This window comes from Stegodyphus dumicola, chromosome 6 (genome assembly GCF_044657685.1).
Source record: "Stegodyphus dumicola isolate Sdum_Otavi_A_Nest chromosome 6, ASM4465768v1".
Lineage (NCBI taxonomy): Eukaryota > Metazoa > Arthropoda > Arachnida > Araneae > Eresidae > Stegodyphus > Stegodyphus dumicola.
In genome coordinates, this window is record NC_140773.1 from 165,444,645 (window position 1) to 165,462,407 (window position 17,763).

A 17,763-nucleotide genomic window follows, 5' to 3' on the forward strand; every position below is an offset into this window, starting at 1 on the left:
CTGCCTGCCACTGACTATTAGGACGAACGTAGCGCCCTCTAGTCAGAATGACGGTGAAAATACGTAATATAAGGATCTTAAGTTTTACTAACGTTTATTTTATTTTAAATCTTTACTATCACTTCTTATTTTCTACTTCCGGCCAGAATTATAAGCGTGAAGGATTTTATGCAAAGTTTGTCTGGCGAACGCCAAGTACTTAAGTTGTGGCTTTTTGCCAAGCAAGAGAGAGAGGAAGCAGTGAGTTCGAAGCAGGCCGCTTACCTTAGAAGTTACGCAGTTGCTATTTGCCTTCCAGGCCAGAGGTTTTAATCCTCTTGATAAATTAAAACGTATTGTAGTGTTCACAGTCTCTGTGCTACATACGCTTCCTGTTATTATAAGGCCAATCTTCCACGTGTATTATTCTAAAGTTAAATTAGAGTTTAGTTTTATTTTTATACTTTTACGTTAGACTCCGAGTGGCGGGTCATTGTATTCCGAAGTACGGAAGTCATTGTATATAGAGAAAAATAAAGGGTTTTGTATACCCTTCGTCTGTATCCTGTCTACTTACTACAATTAGTGAACATAGCTTTAGTAAGCTCTCTGTTCCGAGTCAGGTCCTTGTATGTTCCCGAAGAAGGTTAGAAGGAACATTGAACCTGATAGTGGCGCCCAACGTGGGGCCCTTTCCCAAAAAGTCAGTTAAATATAAGTCGCTATCTCCTTGTTATGGTTGATCATTTTAGTAAATGGACCGAAATTGTTCCCTTAAAACGAGCCTCCGCGAAATTAGTTACCGATTCTATTTTAAATAAATATATTTTAAAATACGGGGCGCCCCTAAAAGTTATATCGGATAATGGTCCTCAATTTGTAAGTAATATATTTGAAGACATGTGCCAAAAACTGGGCATACGTCATTTAAAAATGGTCCCGTATCGGCCGCAATCAAATATAGCGGAACGGGTCAATAGAAATATAGTGAAAATTATCCGTAGTTATGTTAAAAATTTTCATAAAAGCTGGGATAACTATGTCAATGAATTTGCTTTCGCCCTTAGGACCGCAAAACATGATACAACGGGCAAAACTCCTGCTGAGTTATTTCTAGGCAGAAAGATTATAACACCGTTAGATAAATTATTTTATGTGCAACAAAGAGCCCCAGAATTTAAAATGGGTGATATAGAAAAACTAATAAAAGAAGCAAAAAAGAATACGGAAGTAGCACAAAGAAAACAGAAGCTATATTATGATTTGAAACGACGGGGAGTAACTTATAAAGTAGGGGATGAAGTTTTAAAAATTAAGCATTCACTTTCTTCAGCACCAGAAGATAAAACTGCCAAATTTTTTCCACGATTTGAAGGACCATATGTTATAGAAAAAATAACTCACGCTGTTGTAGTGTTAAAAGCCAGAAATGGTGAAACCTGTTCCGCAAACATTGATCAAATCAAGCCCTACTTCGATCGTAATAAAATGCAAATCTTTTCAGATCTTTTGCAGGATCCGGCACGGCAGACACCGCAGGTACAAGTTCCAGAGGTGTAAAAACGACAAGTACAAGGGCAAGCCAATGAGAGACAGAAGCAAGTGAAAAGAAAATTGCCCCGCGGAAAAATTGAATGTAACAAGAAAAAGAAGCCGTTCCACCGTCCAGAAAACAGAGTTCACGAACACCCCCAGAATGAAGAAGGGAGAAGGACGACGTATGTGAAGAGGACTAGGAGAAATGACGGCAACTATAACCCGGCTTTAAAACGGAAGATCTACTCATCCGACAGAACTCTCCGCAGCAAAAGTCGCCGAACTGCGGAAGGGCCATCAGCGGCGGAGGAAAAAGTACAAGAAAAATTTGAACGGCCAGCAACGAGGTCCAAGCAAGAACACGGAAGAAATTTCCCGGTTCCGCCAAGACCAGCTGCCATCAAACGGCAAAGACTACAAGCAGAGGAGAAAAGGAAAGTATTCAAGGGTGGCCGTACTGGTGAAAAAAGGAAGCTTCCAGAGGAAAGCACTGAAGGGCGAGCCCGTACAAGAAGGAGGATAAACCAAGCTACTATCTGCAGTACCTTTAAAGACTGGGCCCAGAAAAGGATGTCCGAATATTACAAAGATAAGTAAAATTTTATGTTACTTTGCAAACTTAAGTTAATCTTTCATTCTTACTGCAAGTGGCAGATTTCAAGAAGTTTTACCTCATGCGAGGTCTACCTTTATCGCCAAAAGGGCGAGAATTGAGTTGTGACCGATTTTCTTATTATGTTTTTCAATTACTCGCGCGTAAAACTAAAGTTGATGTATAATAGCGTTGTGTAAAAACTTAAATATTGTAAAACGTTATTGTATAAATTTTATTTAAAACATTCTAGCAAGAGAGAAGTTTTAGTCTGAAAAACTTTTTGAAATGTAGTATTATTTCAATGTAGAAAGAATTGGCACTTGCTTTGAAAAGAATAGAAGTTAACAATGTACTACTAATGTATGTTTTCAAATCTGTAAAATTAACGGCATGTTGATATGTTCTGTTATTTTAAATGTTAAGAAATACCGTGATATGGTAAAAGTGAAAGTATTGTTAAACATTTGTTATTCGTGTGACTGTAAAGACTAAATCATGGCGAATATATGTTAAAGGTTGAATGATGTAGTTAGGCTCTCTGACGCTACACTTTAGAGTTAGCCACTTTTAGAATAGTACCTCAGGGTTTAGAGTTGAAATTCGGGTGTGTTAAGAGGTCTCGTTATGTTGAATTTTAACACGTTAGTGTTTTGATTGTAGGAGGAAGTGTGGCACACGTAAACAGAAACACATTCGTGTTTGGTGTTCTTTTACAACACATGTCAGAGAGCACGGGGAGAGATAATTAAAATAGTCATGAATGAAATAAGAATGTTAAGAGCAGTATAATTCTATATGTTACTTGCCATGTCATTGTGTAACATTTCATTAAACTAGTTTTCCTTCCAGATCTCTGGAAGGAACCAGAATTGAATATAAGCTCCTGTTTAGATGCAGTACAGATGAAAAAAAAGATTGTTGTATATCCTGGGAGCTGCTATTGTAACAAATTTCTTTCTTTTAAATTTCTAGTTTCTAGCGAAGTTGTGTTTGTAAAAGGTTGGCCTCGCGTTAGATTCTAGAGCTAAAAGTTTTCAACAAGGTCGTTTTAGACCTCAGTTTCAAACTAATTAACTCTGGCGGGAAGTATGTAAGGATCTTAAGTTTTACTAACGTTTATTTTATTTTAAATCTTTACTATCACTTCTTATTTTCTACTTCCGGCCAGAATTATAAGCGTGAAGGATTTTATGCAAAGTTTGTCTGGCGAACGCCAAGTACCTAAGTTGTGGCTTTTTGCCAAGCAAGAGAGAGAGGAAGCAGTGAGTTCGAAGCAGGCCGCTTACCTTAGAAGTTACGCAGTTGCTACTTTGCCTTCCAGGCCAGAGGTTTTAATCCTCTTGATAAATTAAAACGTATTGTAGTGTTCACAGTCTCTGTGCTACATACGCTTCCTGTTATTATAAGGCCAATCTTCCACGTGTATTATTCTAAAGTTAAATTAGAGTTTAGTTTTATTTTTATACTTTTACGTTAGACCCCGAGTGGCGGGTCATTGTATTCCGAAGTACGGAAGTCTTTGTATATAGAGAAAAATAAAGGGTTTTGTATACCCTTCGTCTGTATCCTGTCTACTTACTACAATTAGTGAACATAGCTTTAGTAAGCTCTCTGTTCCGAGTCAGGTCCTTGTATGTTCCCGAAGAAGGTTAGAAGGAACATTGAACCTGATAAGTTTAAAGTATCGGCTGCGAGAGAATGCAAAGCCGATATAACCCCAATTAGATACAGCTGGCAGAATCTAACAGAGCAGCGAGAGTGCTAGCTTTCTCTCTCTCTCTAAGATCCAAAAGCGCTCAGCTTAAGTATACTAAACACTAATTTGCATTCTGATGAGGAATATGGGAGGAAGACGTAAACATCAAAATCACAATAATTGGTTAATTTGACCCAACAACCTTATTCGCTAACAGAAAAAAATTGAATGAGGTTATAGTATTTAGTAGTAAAATATAAATTTCTTGCCTCATCAAATAATATACAATTCTCTCTTCAGTTAGTATATTCAATCTGACTTTCGTAAAGACGCTTTCCTTATGTCCAAGTAATAATTCGCGGAGTAAGTAAAGAACTGGAAGCCTACTATGGTGATATTCTGTTGAGTTAAATGATGTATATATATATATATATATGTATGTATGTATGTATATATGACCTCCTTAATGACTTAACGGAAAGCTCTGTAATCATGCCGTATACTTTTAGCTAAATTAATTTAACCATTTTAAAGAAAAATAGTTTTATTACATTACTTTAAAAAAGAAACTAAAAAAACTTAATTAAATAAACAGCAAGCTTAATTTTATAAGGTCTCGATAGAAGCAATTTATATAATTAGAATTAAGGATTAAATGGAGTCTTAATAACTGGAGTTCTAGTTTTATTTATTATTAAGAATTTCTTACCTCGCAGTTAAAACTCGTTAAATGCCACACATGTAGACTCTACGTTACTAACAACAAACTGCATAATCATGGTCACGGATAGTCAATACATTCATTTAATACTGTTACGGATTTTTTATACATCCAAATAATTTTTGTAAAATTATACGTAAACTTTAATATCTCTTGTATAATATAACATGAAAGACCTCAAGAATGCGAAGCTCCAAAGAAATAAGATTACAGCAGCACGCCCATTTAACATTAGCTTTGCAACCATTTGGCGATTTTTTGATCCCATACCTGTAACTCTAACTGACACCTACGTAACTGTAACTAACTCTTCCTTAACTTACGTAACTGTAACTCTTATGCAGGTCTTCCAGCAATTTCAAGAAATAAATTGAAGATACTTAAAAATTTTTAACCCGCGGGGAACTATATAAAACCGGAGAGAGCATCAGTCTAGTTTAAGTCAGAGCTGAGTTTAGAACTTAGCTCAGAGTACTGAGATATCACGTGCGAATTTACGCATTTGAGACTTTTTGTATTGAATTGTGTTTGACGTTCTTAGTAGTTTGAAGTGGTAGCTACTGATTGTACTCTGTCATATCGAAAAGCTATATGAATACTTTTGTGAAACGTTTTACAACTGTAAAATATTTCTTTTGGGAGGAAATATATTGAAAGATTTAAATCATATTGAAAGATCTGGACTTATTTCTACTTAATAAGAATAATGAAATACTGGACTTATTTCTCCTTCTCAATAACAGACGTGGACTTTATATATCAATGTGTTTGAAGATGGAATTGGATAATCATACCCCTCAGTATTTGTTCACCTCAAGTAGAAATATCTGGTAGGTTTTGTCGTGGTGAGTAAGGAAGATGTCTCTATTGATATATGGAAAATTTTATATGAAATTTGGGAGAGGTTATAATGAAACATTTGGAAATGGAACATTATTTGTATGGTGATACAACATAAAGCCAGTCTTCAGCATTTTAATCACAAAAGCACATCATGTCTAACTGTAACTAGTATAACTGCAACCTTCTTATTATACAGGGACACAGTTATACAGAGGAAAATAGTAACGTTGTACAGGGAAAAATAACTAGCTCAGAAATCTTCCATAGTTTTTCCTCGCAGTGAAAGGAAAATAATTACGCAAGGAAAGAAATCTGAATTGTTTAAATACGAGAATCAATAAGCTCTTGTTATTATTTTAGATTTTCTCTCCTTTTAAATTTCTTTAGTTGTCAGAGTAGCATCAAAAGTCCTAGTAAGGATGTTTAAAAAACAACTGTGAAAAGATATGAAGAATAGAAAAACAAGATTTACAGGTATTGTTTCGAAAATTAAAGGAGTTCTTTGTCATATCATCAACCAACTTTGATGTGTGAACTATTTTAAGAGCAAAAGGTATTTGCCGGAATCTTATTCCCAGTTTGTTCTCTGAAGTTCCGTTTACAAATATATTACAGGAAATATATCTCGGAATAAGCATCAGTATTTGTCGTCTGCAGTGGCTTTGGCGAGAATTTTGATCTGGCGCGCTTCTGCATTGGCGAATAATAAACGTTTATGGTTACCATCTGCGCAAATGCGTTACTTCTAGCGTCCCTTTTAAAGTATAATGATTTTTCGTTTGTGCTCGTAGTTTAAATTTCTTCGGACAGTAGTTTTTTTTTTTTTTTTTTTCTAAATATAGGTTTTTCCAACGGTTACCGATCTGCCCATATCCATTTCTCCTACCTTCCATTTTAAAAATACGTTTTTCGTACGCGCTCCTAGTTTACGTTTCTTAGGGTTATGAAAATTTTCATTTTTAAATTATATCGGTTTTTCATCTGTATTTATTACGCTTACTATTTTCAATCTATTGTCAAAGAAAAGAAAGCTGTAGTTTTTTACAAGACAAAGGTATTTTACCAAAAGAAGGAATTTATGAAAAATGGGCAAAAAATGCAATTATATGGTGAAGGAGAAGCCATTTGGCTATGCAGTATCAGCAGCTATAAGAAGTAGAAAATCTTTATACTAATAATTGGTTTAGTGAATCACAAATATCCTTTCTTACGCCACTGGAGGGGGGGGGAGAGTCAGTAAACAAAAAGCACAAACTTATGGCTTGTCATCACCTGGAATGATATTTAGCATAATTTATGTTCAATGAAAACTGAACATAATATCATCAACCCAAGAATATATTATCACCAAGCCTCAAACACAATATCACCAAGCCGGCCGTGATATAGTGTTTGAGGCTGTGGTCACCAGAAAGAGTGTGTTAAAAATGAATTTTCCAATATGTATGTTATTTTTTAATAAACTGCTAACAAAATTTCATACTGTGATAAATTAAATGCTTTAAAATTTATGATTTCGTGCGAAAATAACAAGCGTAGAATATTGAGTATTGTGCAATGAAAAAAACCACTGTATTGACCAAAGAATATTGACAGAGCGCAAATACTTTTGTTTCTCGCACATGCGCATACCGGTAACCGTTTGTTTCTCGCCAATGCTGAAATGGGCCAAGTCAAACTTTTGCCAAGGTGACTGCAGAAAACAAGCATCTCTGGAAGTCTGCCGCACCTGCTCTAGTCCGCCTAGATGGGAAACTTAATGCCGAAGCGTCATTTGGCGCCTGTGCTAGGAAGCGTGAAAGTTGATCATGATAGAATACGTTGTAGCTTGAGATATATTTGGCGACAGCCAATGAAATTGCTTATGGGAATCACGTATCCGAAAAGCAATGGCGGCTAGTTGAATGAGCGTTTAGTTTGCTGATTGCCGCGAATTGTATGGAGTTTTTCTTATTATTTTAAAAAACTTAATTTATGATGCGATATTTATTTGAATCATAATTTTCCATTGATATTTTTATGAACAGAATATATTTTCACCTTGATACAAGTGACTTGTTGTTGTAAGCTCTAAAATGATGCATTTTTTTTACCTCGTTTGTTAGCATTAACTAAATCTGCTAGAATATTTTTCCTGTTTAAGGGGATTTCTATACTCTTAAAGTCTGAGAAATCTGATAAAAACGGAAGGCTTAATTTATCGCTTGTTTGCATTTGATCCTATTTCCATTTTTCTGTTGTTTGTGATTTTTCAAATTTAAGGTGAAGTCTAGCTAGCTCGATTGCTTATAGCATTTACCGAAGTGCCAAATCTTTGGGTGGAGCATCGGGTTGTGACTTCCAAGCCACATGAAATATTTTATGATTTTTCCCACTGAAAACAAATGTTTTATTGCTTCTTCTATTAACAGAACTCTGCTAATATAAAAATTATTACATTTTTAAATTTTAAAAATTATTAAATTTTTATATGTATAGAGTATAATAATTTTACATTATTTTATTATTATATGTAAAACATAACTTATATACCAATTAATCTTCTAATTAATTTATAAAGTTATAACATATTTTTCCTTTTTCATGTACTTAAAATGATCTAATTATCAACAATGTATATTATATTTTATTCTACATATTCATTATATACATGCATACACTTTACTGTGTAGAAGAGTTGAGAAGGCACTAAAGCTCGACTTCTTATAATGTACCGCATTTATTCTCGTATTTTTCCTTTTCATTAAACTAATGTTATCATACTTAAATAGAGAGGAAAAACTGCTGGAAAAGAGAAATTGCTCAAAACAAGGATTGGTGCAAACCCCATAAACTAGCTACTTATCTTTCTTTATCTAATATTTTTTTCAGCATGGCCGGTTCTTAAGCCTAAATCTTTAAATTAAATAGGCGTTCGTATTTTCTAAAATTAATCAGATAAAAATAATTGGAACAGAAAGGACTGCATTAGATTATTTCATAACAACAAAGCAAAATAGAGTGCCCTAAGAAAAAAGTAGTTGGCTTTTAACAATTAGAAACTCTTAATTCAGGTAATACATTTGAATATTTATACTCTACTTTTAATATTGTTGATTGAAATTGGAAATCTTTATTACTAGTAAAACAAAATAAATGAATACGAAAACCAGAAAACTGCCTATTAAGCATTTGAAAAAATTTCTAACAGCTGCATAAAAACCAAAAAGTCTGCGAAATAAAAATTCTAAATCCCCAATCAATTCCCGCAGGGAAATATTCACAGTCTCTTATTTTTAAAGCAGAAAATACCCCATTGATTTTGGTGTATTTTTTGCAAGACAAAAGACAATAGAAAATTTACTGCAGTTTTATAGAGAAAGGAAGAAAAGGTTTTCCTATATTCTTCTGTTTTTCTTGTTTTACATTGCATTGTATTCTTTATTTTATTCTTACCTTCTTTTTTTCACAAGTTTTCTATGTGATGGTTTAAGTACTTTTTTCAAACACAGTATTTCTTCATAAAAATAAGAATTCTTGATAAATTCTATGATCTCTGTTTTTTTTCTTTCAACGCACATTTATAATATGTAAATAGCTTCAGTTCTAAAAGAAACATTGTTTTATTATGCCGAAGAAGATGTATTTGAAAGGACTGTCCATCTACTGAATGTATATGCAGATATTAGGGAAGTGTTTTCGTCTCAGTATATAGATGTAAGAGAGAATTAAAAACAATCGTAAAGTAGAATCTTTTACATTTCGCTTCTTAGGTAGTAAGTTAATATGTCAGTATTGAAAATCAGTAGGTTCTTGCTTGTTTGAATACTAATCACGTTCTGCGCAGGAAAAAGTAAAATAAAGGGAATACTTAAGAACAATGCAGCAAAGTTTCATGTAAAAGTGGCTCTTTTTAAATACAAATTTCCTAGAATTCAATTACCAACAAAATAAATGCAGATCATTCAGAAAAGGCATTATCACTTTCAACAAGATGAGAGAAGACGGAAATGGGAGAAAATAGCATTTGAACAGTCTAATAATAGTTGAGCTTTTTGACTGAAGGGTACAAACCCTGAACTTGAAGTTTTCTGAAATGGTCATATTTTAGAGACATTGGGTTTATCCCGGAGTAGAAATCATTAAAATCAGCAATGCCTGGGCCGAAATTCGACCTCCGGACCTCCCGACGCTAGCCTAACGTGTTTCCACTTACACCCCAAAGGCAAAAGTTATGGAAGAAGAAATTTCTCACATTCTCACCCACTTTAAGTGCGACTGGGTAGAAGAAGACCCATTCGCCAAATACTCTTAGTGACGAATTGTCCACCACATTTTAATTCGAGCGTCATTTGTAGGTCCATTATGTTTATTGAGCAGAAAATATGAAAAAACAGCAATGACCTCGCAGGGGTTCAAGTCCCGGATCTTTTGATTGCTAGTCGGAAGGACTTTCAGTTAGATCACGAAGGCACAAGGTAGGGAAGAAGAAAGTTTCTTACGGCACTGCGGTCGAATTCAGTTTCTTCAAGAATAAATTAATTGAATTTTGATCTTCAAATGTTAAGTTATAAGAAGCTAACTAATGTATTTAGAAGCTATATAGAAAAATATTCATTTATTGAAAATATATTCTTGGATTCGTATCTCAATGCAGGCACAGATCTTTGAAATAGCACCCAACTAAAATATGATCTTTGTATAAGGACTGTTTTCAAAGAAATTTCATTTACCAAGGTTACCTCACAATCTGATTATATAGTGTGAGATTTTAAAGAGACTACCTATTCAGTTCATACCTAAAGAGCTATGGTATCATATATCATATTATATCTAATCGCCAATCGTATCGAGAGTAAAAGGTAACTCGGATACATCATCAATGTACACAGAAATTCTTTGAAGTTGATTATTGGAATGAGTACCGTATATTCTCGTGTATGTTTTCCCTCAAGTGTATTCATTCGACCCTTCCCAGCATTTTAAAGCCAGGTTCTGAAAATTGTAAAAATATTCGCGCAATTTCTCCCTTCCTCAATGCGTTCAGGAAATGAGCTTAACTAAATTTTAAAATGGATACATATACACATAACGGTTGTTTTCCTCTTACTAAGCAAGACAACCCCTCATAATTACCTGCAAAGATCACGCTGATCTTTTTCTCCCCCTTCTTCCAGCAATTGAATTTTGTGCCAGTCTAATGCAACAACAAACTAATCTCAGCGAATCAAACACTAACTGGCATTCAGTCTACGATTTCGCCAAGTCAGCTGCCCATTCACTTTCTCTAATAATTTATGGATGATTTGAGGCCTAACAAATAACAGAGACAACAATAAGAACGAGCGAGATTCCAGCTACAGGGAAGTAGAATGAAGCTATCTTATTAGATATTGTAATGTTAATATTATTATGTATTCTTATTGGAATGCAGGCTTCTTTTAAAGAAATAATGGTTAAAGAGAAGGGTGCCCCTCGTATTATCGTGAAGTTGTTGTTTCATTTATGGTAGCCTGAGTAGTTTAATGTTATGGAAACCCTATTATGACGAAATGGTTTGCATGATTACGGTAAATTCGTAAGGGCTTGTGGTGTGTGTTGGTTAGGAAGTATATTGTTTTGTGGTTTAGATGGTAAAATGGCTGAATGTGGTCAGATTAATTTGAAGTTTCTGTACGATTTGGAAAGAAAGGGGAAAACAGCGTTACTTGACTGGTGTGTAAATGAAAGTTTACTTGGTAGCAATTATTGGGTGTCCTGTTTGTAGGAAATGTGTATGGTCAAACGTCGGAAATGCGTACGGTCGAACGTCGCTACGGAGGATATTTTTTACTCTTATTTTGTGAATTTATGTGTCGACGCCAGTATACAGATTCAAGTTCAGATAATTTTAGGAAGTTTTTGGATGCTGTAAAGGAATTTTCTTTTGTCTGAAAACGTGTTAATTCGTAAATAAGGTAATTCCTTTGTGTAGTGGAAAGATGAATTTCTTTTGTATGCTATTTCATTTTTTGATTTAAAATGTAGTTTATTGAGATTATATATCTTTTGTTAGCTGCTCCTTTGACTTTTTAAGTGAATATAGTTCGATGTGTACATGGAAAAAGTCAAGGAAGTGCGCAATGCCATTTTTGTGCAATTCTGGGATTTTTTTAAGTGAAAATAAGTCGATGGATACCGATTTTGTGCAATTCTTTCTCTTATTATTTTGGCTTTGTGTAGTGAGAATTTTGTGCGCAAAAATGAAAAACTGTGTCAATAAAATAAAATTAAAATAATATGAAATGGCAACAAAATTTTATACAGAAGTGAACACTTCGTAAAGAAATGCAAGATTTTATATGTTAGTAAACAATATTAATTTTAGACCTTCATAAAGATTTCCCTTAACTCGTACACAAAAAAAAAAAAAAAAAAAAAAAAAAAAAAAAAAAAAAAAAACGTAATTGAATTCCTTCTCTCAATAAAATGGTTAATTAGAACTTGAAGCAGCAAATTCTACGTCTTCCTGAAAATAATTTTCAAAACACTGAGAACTTGAAAATATTCCCTCGTCTAAATATTCTCCCAACCATGCCTCCTAAATTCTATATTATGTTTAGATTACGCCATCTTTCTGGTCAGCTGGCTTAATATGTCAAAGCCTTTGATTTCCAGAAATTAAATAATTAAGTTTCTGGGTATGATGCCAGTTAACATCCATAAAAAATGTCGCCTATCTTTTCAGGATGTAGGGTTTCCCTTAGTTTGAATAGCCAGTTATTCTAATTTTTTTCTCTGTAGTGGCGTCCAAAATAAAAGGTGGTGGACCACCAGGATTTGGCTACTGGGTCCCCTAATTCCCAGTCGCCCTTTAAAAGGCGGCCCCCTTTCTTCATGCGTTTGTGGTATAACCGTAATACACTCGAGGAGTCCAGGCAAGAACATTACTTATTTTTGACGTCTCCAGCATCAAAATAACCTAATGACTCTACAAGCTCTGAAACGCCTAATACAAATTTTAAGACTCCAAATCGATATTCATCAGTGAGTATAAATCCTCTGTCCAAAATGGGGTCGTGATGATCAGCGGCAGTTGCAAGCTGTAACAGCTTTAATATCGTTATTAATCTCTCGTGCATTTGAAATAGATGAATAATAAATAATGTACAGATTACTGGCAATATTGAAATGCAGGCTCGAGAGCTGCATGCATTTTCTCGCACGAAGCATGTAATTATTTTTTTTAAATAAGTTTATAGAATATATTTTCTTTCTTGTTTGTATGTCGCCATTTTTTTTAGTGTTAAATAAAAGTTATTGCTGTGTTCCATCATTGGAGTTGCTTCATTTCGCCAAAGAAGTATCACAGTCTTAATTATTTTGGAGGCACCGACGAGATCGAATAATCGTGCGTATTTTTATTTTATTAGTTCATCATTGAACATAATATTAGTGATACCAGATTATTACTTTCTGTTAATACTGAATTGCTTTATTTTATTAGTTCATCACTGAACGCAATATTAGTGATACCAGGTTATTACTTCCTGTTGATATTGAATTAATTGCCTTATTTTATTAGTTCATCACTGAACGTAATATTAGTGATACCAGATTATTACTTCCTGTTGATATTAAATTGCCTTATTTTATTAGTTCATCACTGAACGTAACTTCCTGTTGATATTGAATTGTCTTATTTTATTAGTTCATCACTGAACATAATATTAGTGATACCAGGTTATTACTTCCTGTTAATATTGAATTGCTTTATTTTATTAGTTCATCATTGAACGCAATATTAGTGATACCAGATTATTACTTTCTGTTAATTTTGAATTGCTTTATCTTATTAGTTCATCACTGAACGCAATATTAGCGATACCAGATTATTATTTCCTGTTAATTTTGAATTGCTTTATGTTATTAGTTCATCTCTGAACGCAATATTAGGGATACCAGATTATAACTTCCTGTTGATATTGAATTACCTTATTTTATTAGTTCATCACTGAACGTAACTTCCTGTTGATATTGAATTGTCTTATTTTATTAGCTCATCACTGAACATAATATTAGTGATACCAGGTTATTACTTCCTGTTGATATTGAATTGCCTTATTTTATTAGTTCATCACTGAACGTAATATTAGTGATATCAGGTTATTACTTCCTGTTAACATTGAACTGCCTTATTTTATTAGTTTATTACTTGAACGTAAACTTAGTGATACCATTTTAATGCCATTTCTACCAGAGCTCAAAGGAAAAGAAAAATAGCTGAAGAGCAGATCTTGGAACCGATGAAGGAAGAAAATAAAGCATCCAGAGATGTATTTGAAGAAGAAGTTAAATCACCAGAATTAAAAGAGGAAGATGTTCACGAAAATTTAAAAAACGATAAAGAAATTAATATTGAGAATCATTTTGCAATGCAGCGTTATCATCATCTTTCGGCTTTTGATTTGATATCAAAGCCGCTACTAATAGACGAAGAAAACAATTGTCGAAAGCAAATGACAAATGAATATTATCCGAAAGGCACAGATGAACTGAGGAAAGGCTTTGCTGTGAATTATAGCCGAGGAACTGGTCCACCATGGAAGAGATCTAGGCGCCGTCAAGAAAAAAAAAGAAGACTAATTTGAACACTGGTCCATTTTCTTGCTATTTAAATGTGGTGTAAAAATACTTGTTTAAAACTTAAAATTTTCGGCCTGAAAATTTGGAAACTTATGAGAGAAGTTATCTTTTCTCTTTAAGCAATTTAGCAAGCCGAGCTTATTAAACTGTCAAATTTTACAGAACTTTTCCCTTCGAAAAAAGTCTCTCCGTTGGGGGAGAGGTTGTAACAGCTTTAATATCGTTATTAATCTCTCGTGCATTTGAAATAGATGAATAATAAATAATATACAGATTACTGGCAATATTGAAATGCAGGCTCGAGAGCTGCATGCATTTTCTCGCACGAAGCATGTAATTATTTTTTTTAAAAAGTTTATAGAATATGTTTTCTTTCTTGTTTGTATGTCGCCATTTTTTAGAGTGTTAAATAAAAGTTATTGCTGTGTTCCATCATTGGAGTTGCTTCATTTCGCCAGTATGAAAGAAGTATCACAAAACTCTGAATGAAAATGCGTAGTAATCAGCTCCTTTTTTGACAACAAATGTGAATAAAAACATCATGAGAAGTAGCTGTTAAATTCAATAATTTTTCAGAGAGCAGAAATTTTCTATCATCAACCGTATTGCCATTTTCGTAATTATCTGCCTTCCTTATGAAGGAGAACAGTTCATCATCTCGAAGATGGAGAAGGTATGTAAGGAACTATAAGTGTTTTAACTGACATTTTTCAGTAATACCTAAATTTCAGAAACTTGCGAGGTGACTAAATGAACTAATGATAAACTTGCGAGGAAACGTATTTTTGCAAATCGTTTATCATGCCTTTTGATGGCGTAAAGCCATTATTTGCATTTTAGAAACCGACTGGCCAAATTGTATTTATAAACTATTATACAATTTAGCTTTTGCTCATTCTAGTAAAAAATAAATCAGATTTATGTGCATAAAGATATTTCTGAACACCATAGCAATTCTTAAAATATCTTTTCAGTGAAAATATAAAGTTACGTTACTTAATTTTAGATTTGAATAATATATAATTACTTTTATAGTAGATTTTCATAAAAAATATACACTGGCTTCCAAAAGTTAAATATGCAGTAGAAATCAGCAGTTTTCAAAAGCGTAGTTAAATTTCAGTGACTAGAAATTGCTGCGAATGCAGATGGCAGCATGAAAATATTGTACGTTAACAATCAGTAATGATTTGCTCTCTGAACATATGGTAGTTAGTCGAGCGTGGAAGACCCCAGCATTCTGAATAGTTAGAAGAGACTTTTTTGTAATGCTGATCCTTTCGTAGGATAATTTTTTATGATATTCGTATTTCTATGGCTGAAAGAAGATATATGCTAGTTAGAGAGTGCTGTCGTAGATGCATTAGGGAGAGCAATCAAAGATGTGGTAAAATCAAAGATGTCAAAGATGATGTACTTTTCTTTGGAGTTAATCATTCGATAATTTCTCAAATATGAAAACAATTCCAAACGCGTCAAATAGTTGTCCGAAGACCGATACTGTGTCTACCAAGTCCTTTTGAAGATCGGTATATTGCTATAGGAGCAAAACAGAATCGGCAAGCGAATTCCACATCTGTTACATCCATAGTTGCAGAGTCACGTGGTAAAACAATTTCTGCTAGTATGACAATATCTGCCGAAAGCCTCACACGTAGGAATTGCCAAGTGCTTCTGTTTCACGAACCGCCCAATCCAGAGGGCAAGATTAAAGTAAACATCTCAACTAGTTTGTGTCAGGTTGGCGTAACTTCCTATTCATAAACGCATACAGCTGTAATCAGGTGATAAGCGTGTAAGGGTCTTGAAAGAGAAAGGCGCGCGGAATCAGACCTGGGACATATCGAACAACAAGCATTCAAATCTGGCAACATCGTGGTTTGCATTAGAATTTCAATAGGAGAAAGCATCGAGGTGAAAATCTTTAAAAGGTTTTGTGACGGCTCAGCGGTATCGGGATGAAGTCTCACACATCATTGCTAAACTCTACGCTGCAACAGTTGGTCGTTATAGATGATAATTATCATCCCTATAGAAGCAACATCGTTAACGCGTACCAGGAAAGTGAGGGCAATTCTGCAATGGAGTGGCCGCCACTATATTTTCTCTACTTTAATCCATTGAAAATCTTTGGGGTGCCCTCAAGAGTAGTATCTCTACACGTTGCCTATTTAGACAGTCTCAGACATATGGAAATGAAGGAATGGCCATTGCTAGCATTTTCTGTGATTGATCACTTTATTGAAAGCCTGTATAGTGTCTTTAAAGTTTGTATGGAGGTCCAGGGGGCTCACATACCTTACTAATCTAAGTTTTACTTGTTTTGAACTTTAAGCATCAATTTATTAATGAACCAAATATGATATCATCAGAATACTTACGAAAATTAAATATTGTTTTTATCTTTTTACATAATACTTGTCTTCTGTTATGCATAAATGCGTTTGCTACCTTCATGTACAATTTTGTGTTAATCAAAGCTTTACTTTTCCATTTTTGTTAATTTTACCGTTGCGTGCTTAACTTTTAGAAGCCAGTGTAAAATTACAACAAACAGTTTCAGGAACTCTGAAACCAAACCTAGAATTACAAAAATAATATAATTATTTCAAGATATTTTTAATGACTATACATCTAATTTCATGATATATTTTCATAAAAAAATAAAAAATGATAATAATACGCTTTAAAGATGAATATTAAACACAGTTTTGATTTTCCAGCTTACGTAGCTGCAGCTTACACTGACGACTGGCAAGTTCCATTCTGCACTTATTTCCAGATGCAGTTTCTTGGTATGGCACTCACATTTTCCTTGAGCAACTATATTCATTTGGAAACCAAGATCTGTATATTGGCAGCAGCGCTGGTGATCGCCATTGTACCCTATACAATCCTGGAATTTCGTCTCCATCACAGAAACCATGTGCAAAATCGGACAGCTATGTTGTGAATTTAGCTAATTTTTATGAAATATTTGACACGAATGAAAAAGTACTTCTCAGCAAAGAGAAATATTTTCAGAAAAAAGTACGAGCAGTATTGTTTTTTCTCAAATATGATATGATGTAACTCGTGTAAAAAAAAAAAAAAAAAAAAAACATGAGTTAATAAATGTTGTGATGTGCATTTAAATTTTTTTGTCTCTCTGAATTGCAAAAAGTTTGCTTCAAATTAAAAAAAGGAGACAGATTTTTAAAAACAAACCCTAACTTATCAAAATGAACTAATTTGAACTCCTAAAAATATTCAATGGAATGTAAGTGGAGTTTTAAGCACAAAAGGAAATAAAAATCTGAATCAATAGCAATTATTTTCTGATACTAGTAAAGAATTTTACGAATGATGGAAAACAAATCAGAAACATTAATTACCTTTCCTTTTTTTTACTATTTTTTACAAATAAAAAGAATTTAATCTCTCTATTTTAATGAAACAATTTTTTTTTCTTTGAAGAGGAAACAAAGTATCAATTAAAAATTTAGCTTTTAATTGCTTTCTTTTCCTTAAGCTCACCAGTTTTTTAACTTGTCTTATTATAGATTTTGTTTTAAAATGTTTTGTATTAAAAGCAGTCTTCGCCTGTTCTCTATTTAAAAGGTGTTGATTACAATTATTTTGAAAAACGGAGTTTCTTTAGAATTATATCATATGAAAAGATCTCTAGAATGAAGCTGATATTCTGATTTTATTTTTAATGAAGTAAAGTGTATCTCTATCCTGATGTCTAAGTACGAGAAACTCGTAGAATTTCTGTTCTCGAAATAAAAGTGAGAGTTTATATTGTAA

The 17,763-nt window shown here is 33.5% G+C and overlaps 1 protein-coding gene across 5 annotated transcripts in view; it reads left to right on the forward strand.

The window, feature by feature from the left end:
- Positions 1 to 17,179, forward strand: part of LOC118179429 (N-acetylglucosamine transporter UNC93A-like) — a 328,066-nt gene extending 310,887 nt beyond the window's left edge. For all 5 annotated transcript variants that reach the window (XM_085819137.1, XM_085819136.1, XM_085819140.1 and 2 more), the window contains one exon: positions 16,698 to 17,179. In XM_085819137.1, the coding sequence (XP_085675263.1) occupies positions 16,698 to 16,927 (230 nt within the window). In that variant the 3' untranslated portion in view covers positions 16,928 to 17,179. The remainder of the gene's footprint in view (positions 1 to 16,697) is intronic.
- Positions 17,180 to 17,763: the final 584 nt, after the last annotated feature.